Source organism: Haliaeetus leucocephalus, unplaced genomic scaffold (genome assembly GCF_000737465.1).
Source record: "Haliaeetus leucocephalus isolate CR32 unplaced genomic scaffold, Haliaeetus_leucocephalus-4.0 Scaffold229, whole genome shotgun sequence".
Lineage (NCBI taxonomy): Eukaryota > Metazoa > Chordata > Aves > Accipitriformes > Accipitridae > Haliaeetus > Haliaeetus leucocephalus.
Window position 1 is genome coordinate 12,524,596 of NW_010972665.1, and position 6,844 is coordinate 12,531,439.

The 6,844-nt window shown below is 35.5% G+C and overlaps 1 protein-coding gene across 1 annotated transcript in view; it reads right to left on the minus strand.

The window, feature by feature from the left end:
- RTKN2 (rhotekin 2) overlaps window positions 1–6,062 on the minus strand; it is a 28,059-nt gene extending 21,997 nt beyond the window's left edge. The window contains exons 1-2 of the mRNA XM_010567944.1: window positions 5,869–6,062; window positions 3,738–3,796 (exon numbers count right to left, since the gene is read on the minus strand). Coding sequence (XP_010566246.1) covers window positions 3,738–3,796; window positions 5,869–6,029 — 220 coding nt within the window. The 5' untranslated portion in view covers window positions 6,030–6,062. The remainder of the gene's footprint in view (window positions 1–3,737; window positions 3,797–5,868) is intronic.
- Window positions 6,063–6,844: the final 782 nt, after the last annotated feature.

Here is a 6,844-nt window from a genome sequence, read left to right on the forward strand (position 1 = left end):
TTACACTGCAAACACTTAAGTCTTGTTTTGCTAACCACAGAGAAAATATCACTTGTAATCACATTCCCAGTTAGAATTGTCTTAGTTGGCATAAAAATAATTTTTTTAACTCAGAAATATCCTTCTACCTCAGAATCATAGTAGAGAGGCAATTACAGAACCATTATTTTAAGCCATGCCTGTCATTTTAATATTACGAAAGTATTTTGTTCAAGAAATTTTTCAATTTATCTACTCAATCCAACACCGTACTGAGTGACATTTTCCTCCAGTTTCAAAGACTCAGGTTTACATATAATGTTTCTTATTAGTCCCTTGTTAAAAGACAAATGCAGTGGGGGCTTTATAAATCCAAAGTTGGTTTCTTAAGTACAACACAGTGTTATTTAAAAGTATATGCAATATATTAAGTGACACATGATGGCAGCAGTGAACAGCACTAGTTCAATTGTCTTTTGATAAAAATCGTCCATATTCTTATAAAGGAGCATTTCTGACTCCAGTGTTGATTTTCATATGAGGCTGATGGAAAAATCCACGTATAGTATGCTAAGATGCAAAAGAGTACCAGTAGTTTGGCAACAGATTGTCATGTATTCCTACAGGGTTTTACCCACAAAAATTCTTGTTGATTTAAGTGAAACTGCATATAGTCACTGTTTCAGAAGCTATATTAAATGAAAAATTTTAATTTATTTTTTATTATATTATGGGACATTTCATTATACATGCTATTTCAATTTTGAAACTTGCAAATTCATCTATTTTTAAGTGTTCATGAAAACTAATGAATTTTCAACAGTGAACTGCCAGTATACAGCTTCAGACTGCCACAACTTCCTAAAAATCAATACATCACTACATTCTAAAACTGCCTTTCACTTCTAAAGATGCATTTCCATAACAAGCATTTCTAATAATAGTTTTTTTAAAATAAGGAAACAGAAATAGTTTCATTAAAACAGTTACCGAAGTCCCTCTCAAACTTTAAATATATATATATATATTTATCTCTGTCAGAGACAAAGCACAGAATGTTTCTTTCCTGAAAGATAAAGGTCTTAAATTTACATAAATATGTGAAAATAGAGTTACAATAAAAGCCTTTTTTCATCTTTAATCATAGCAAACTCTGAATGACAATGTTAATGTGCTCAATAGGTCTTGTTAACAATTAGAGTACTAGATTAAAGATTACTTCTGTATGCCACTTTCAGTATCATGCTAGCTGAAAAATTTACACCTTAGTCAGAAAATCATCAGGATATAGATAGTCAATCGCTTGAACAAGTTTAACATGATACTTGTAAACCAGTTTTCAATTCATTCTTGGATTGAAAGAGCTGCCATTTATCAAAAGCAAAGATCAATTTTCACACACCTTAATTTCAGTTACCATTAGCTGTAAATCCATGTGGATTTAAATCGGATACATTCAAGCACTACAATTAATCAGATTTAAAGCCAATGATTCCTTTATAAAATTACTTTAAATTATGATTATGCTTTTTGATCAAGATTTAATGTATTGTCTTCCAACAAAATAATTGATTGATAAGATAACATAAGTTACATAATTTATTCACACACGTGGGGGATAAATAAGTAAAAATACCAGAAGTGTGAAAATCTGTGGATTAAGGAATGCACTCCCCACACAGTATCTGACATGCAGTTGCTTTTTGTAGTACATTCCTCAGTACTCCTGCATAGCTGTTCCTGAACTTCTGGTGTTGGCCACATTTTTTTTGGTAATAGTCTAAGCTTCTGGCATGTACTAACCATATGATATGCTAATGTATTTATAAGTGGATGGATTACACTCCCCTAAAAATCCATTCTATATCTTCAATTCTTAAATTACATGCCTTGTCATATTACATGGACTACCACTTACTCCTCCTCATTTCCAACCTCTCCCAGGCAATTCAGTCACGACATCTCCTGATTCACGCTGCTTGTACTCAGAACTGCATTCTCAACAAGGCAGGCACATGTGCACGCACGTGTGCCTTCCAAACACGCAGGGCAACTCCAGTTGCAAATCCAGTGAAGGCTGGCATACAAGAGAGAAGAAATGCAGCATGCCCAATTTGCTACACAACGATTGGGAAAGACAGGGAAAGAAGAATAATGGGATATTACAGATGTGAACATACTGCAGCTGTGGAAGCAGACAGGACCAGATTTGGCAAGCTAAATGGACACAGAGTAATGGGTCAGAGTACAACACAAGGAGGAACCAGGGAGGCATGTATTAACGTCATCTCAGGATCTCCCAATCATGTATCTTGCCCAGCAGCTCCTGCCCTTGCCAAGCACGGACAAGCCTGTCCCCCCAATTACTTCTCAGGCACCCCCGTTGTCTGCTTCTCAGGCACATACAGTGGAAAATAAGGAGTTAATAACAGGTTATGTATAGAAAGCATAAACCTCTCAGCAGAGGCCAAGAAGAACATTTAGGCTTTCCTGCTTTAAACTGGACCTGGCTAGGCTTTCCTAGGAGTATATGAAGGGGAGCGAGGCATGGCAGCAACCCAGCACTCACAAACTTGAGTTCAGAATGAGGTAGTTGATGCCTCTTTCTCTTTGCCTTGATCTATGCCATACTTCTGAGGATCATAACCTCCAGTTTGAGAACCACTATGTTAGTAACAGGACAGAATCATTAACAGATAGCATGTAACAGGAAGTGGTGTATTTCACCCTTGTACTCTCTTGTCCCGTCAAAAGAAACTAGCTAACGGTTTCATAACCTAAAAATAGAGTTCTTACACAATTCTGATCTTCTAAAGATAATACAACTCTATCATGTGATCCTACAGTCTTCACTGCAGATAACTATAAATCCGAAGAAAGGTGCAACCACAGCACAGACAGGCAAACAGATGCTTTCATCCAGCTACCATAAGGAGGAAAGACAGACACACATTCTGCAAACAGCTGTGCTGGCAGAAAACATTATTGAACCATGTGTTCATCACTCTTCTACTAGAAGTTACCTTGCCTAAAGATATGTCAAAATATGCAGAATTAACTTAAACAGTTTAAGTAGTGAGCCCTTCTACACTATTTTATTTTTAATGAAGCATGTCAGGGAGCACAAACAGATCTGTTAGCAAAGCTAGCACAACAGTCACAATGAACAACTACAGCAATGCTGAACATAGTAACATCCACTATTGGCATAGGGAAACAAAATGATAAGTTCATGGTGCTGAAGTTTGAGAACAGGCTAGGCAACAGCGTACCAGTCTACTGGAAATCACCGTTAAATATTCTTGTTACTAGTTTGCATTGAAGCCATACCACTATACCTTTGCTGTAGCCATGTAATCTGCATTAACTAAATAACATTTGCACACTAGTTATAATTGTGCCCTCAATTTGTTAGACATACCCTGTATGATCACATCAAAGTTTGTCTTTGTGGGGAGAAAAAAAGTTATCAGCACATTTACACTTATTTAGCTTCAAAATGTATTCAATGGTTAGTGACAAACAGAAAAAAGTATTTCCCACTGTGAAAGTCCCTGAAAGTAAAATGGAAATACTAGATAGGATCTTCAAAAGCATGTGTGTGACTTAAAAGGACAAGTCCCCTTGAAGCACAAGAGGATTTATGGCCCTGAAAAACATACACACTTTAAAAATACCATCTTGTTTGTATAATTTGTGTTAGAAATCACTGTCCAGCAAATTAGCTCCTATAATTATGTGACTACCCAGCCACTTACCTGATATAGCAACCTTTGCTCTGCATGCCACACGGTCTTTTGTCCCATTTTCTGAAGACCTGCCAAAAAGAAGAAAAGAAAAATGAGGTTTGAGATCTGTGCATTTAGACTTCTAAAACTTAACACTTTAAACATTAAAAGGTGTCAGAGTTTTCATATTACAGCTCATTTCAAATGCTTTTCTTTAAAGTTAAATTTGGTATCTCTGGTTTAAGATATGAGTCATTAGATTCTTGAGGATAATCTGGAAGGAAGGTACACCATCAATTTTCTTAATTCCCTAGAAGATTTTACTCCAAAGTTTATTTAACCTGGGTATTAAAAGACAAGTAGATTAATCTTCCTTGTCTTTTCCAGCTCCAGCAAAAATCAAATACATTATCAACTTTTCCCATTCTGTATGGGAATAATGAATTCTCTATGAATAAGCAACTTAATATATCGGTTCTGTTATTGGTTCAAGAATTGCTTCCTCCTCTATATTAATAGAGACCAATTACAAAATGTTGCACTGCTAATATTGTGATTTTACATGCAGGCAGACACTTTGCTAAGTAGCCAGAGCATAGATCTCAAGGTCAACCTTAAATTGAATCAAAACAATCTGTAGATACTGAGTAACAGTAGAGTGCTCTCCTTATATTTGCTACTGTTCCTAACTCCTAACCAAACAAGGTGAAATGAAAATTTATAGCTGCTACTAATAACCTGACTTCCAGAGGCATTTATAGTACCTTCAGAACTCACAGATTACAGACCCACACAACAAGGACAAAATTCACTTGAAAACCCCAGAAATTTCTCTCTCAGTCAGCATCATCTTATCTGGATTAAGTTTTAACCAAATTCCAGTCTTGAGCAATTACTGAAAAAAGAACTGCAAATGCACTATCAGCTACCAAAGATATGATCTAAATGGTAGAGAAATAACTCTATAGCATGCATCTCTTCTAATGACCTCTACTGACAATTCAAAGGACCCCTTAAGACAGAACCCCTCAGAAAGCAATGCATGACAGACACAAATCAAGTAAACAATACAGCTGACTATGACTGTAAGAAAACAATACAGCTGTTCAGATATATCTTCAAGTATCTCTGCCCTGTTCCGGACACGTGCAATCACCATTCTGTGGTCACTGACATCAAAGACCAGGAGTTGAGTAAATCAGCATATATACATACTTGATATTATTCCATCATTAAAAACATAAATAAAAGATGAATCACTATAAAGGTCTTCATCTTAGTAGGAAAAAGCAATACAACTGCAATAATTACAGAATACCACAATTTCAAAATCAGCTTTCACAATAACAGACAGAAAATGCAGTTCTTTCCTTCAATAAATTTCTCCTATAAGACCACATTTCTGAAAGCAAAAAGTAGCAGGACTGTTCCTATAGATACAGTTAACTGGAGCTAACCATGTGCTCGAAGACTTTCTATGCTAAATTGCAATATTTCATTAAAGTAATAACCTGAGAGCAATAGCGTGTCTGCACCATGATTCTGAACATTGCACCCAAAATATATTCCATTAGGAAAAAAAATTATAACATTATTCAAATAAACCACATATACTTTAGCTCATTCAAGAGTTATAATGTGAGAATATTTTCAACTAAACTGATTTTTCTTCATGTTTATTGTTGTATTTATTACTTTGCTGTAGTTAGCAGAAGTGGCCAGCAGAGGGTACCAATTAACCACGATAATTCCATCATTAACGAGACCTTAATAACAATAGAAAGGATGAAAAGTAGAAATAGGTGTATTCTGACTTGTATAGTTTTGTTTTCTTCCTTCAGACTTGGTTAGGTACCTTTTTGTATGCTAAAGGTAATCAAGAAAATATGTCTATTATGTTACTTGATATTCAGATGGTGAACTACAGTTTAATGTCAGTAATAAAATCTACCCAGAAAAACAGGACTTGTTTTTAATTTTATAAAGTAAAAAGAAGATACTGGAATGGTCTTGTAATGTTTTAAGGCAGCAGTAATGTATGTTTGTATGGGGGAAGACAGAAGGAAAGGTTTAAATTCTCTTTCCTAGACAGGCTGCTAAAAATTCACATAAGCAAAAGCCTGCTTCATAACTTTCCATTGGAATTTGAGCTGTTACTCACCGTTCTTCGGTTCTGCACGAGATCAGCTCTTCCTTTTGTTTCTGTAGCTCTGTCCTGTATGCAAGTATACGAGCATTGCAAACCATCAGGTTTTTAACCGCTTGCAAGAGTTGGTCTTTTTGTGTGCTCACTGCAAGTAGTTTACAGATGCCTTCTCGCATGCGGATTTCAAAGTTAATCTTCTCTTGGATGTCACATTCCTAGATATGCAAAACCAAACAAAGGACTAAACAAAACCCCAGCTAACAGTATCCTGAATTTTTAACAAGCTCTACTTATTTCACAGTTGGGATAGAAAAACCTAGGTTTTAAGTATATGCAGCCATTATGACGGTTACTAAATGTAAAATGATGGTTCTCTGTTCAGGAACAAGAGAGTAAAACACAGGATGTAACAGATTCACTATATCCATTATACATGAAGATTCCAAACCAGGTAGTAACATTAACTCACCATAGCATTTGAAATTTACTAAAAATTTATGTGCCTCAATGTGTCATTCATAGGATAATAACATATGGTCCCCTCATATGGTCATTGAGAGGCCTAACTGAACAAAGCTTATAAATTAACATCCCACTTTTTACAGTGATCCCTACTAAAATAAACTCTGAACTCAGGAAAACATCTGAAATATTTTAAATCAGAAATCCAATCTCATTACTTCTTTGGTCATCTTAAAAAGGGTTAAAAAAAATGTAGTTTTTTCACTTCTGGTTGATAGAAAATTCAGGTGACACCAGAAGCAAAAAAAGGACAATATCCCAATACTTGACTGTTTCAGGCCATGAACTGAAAGTCAGACAGCCGTGGTAGCTTCAACACTACACAAGGATCATGCTCTGCCTGATGGACTTGCCTGTCAAGTCATTAGAATTCTGCATCACTGGTTTTTTTGAAGGAGTGAGGTTTTTTAAGGTATTACAAAGATTTCTGGGAATTCAACTTTTTCCTACCTACTTTCAGAGAAAACAA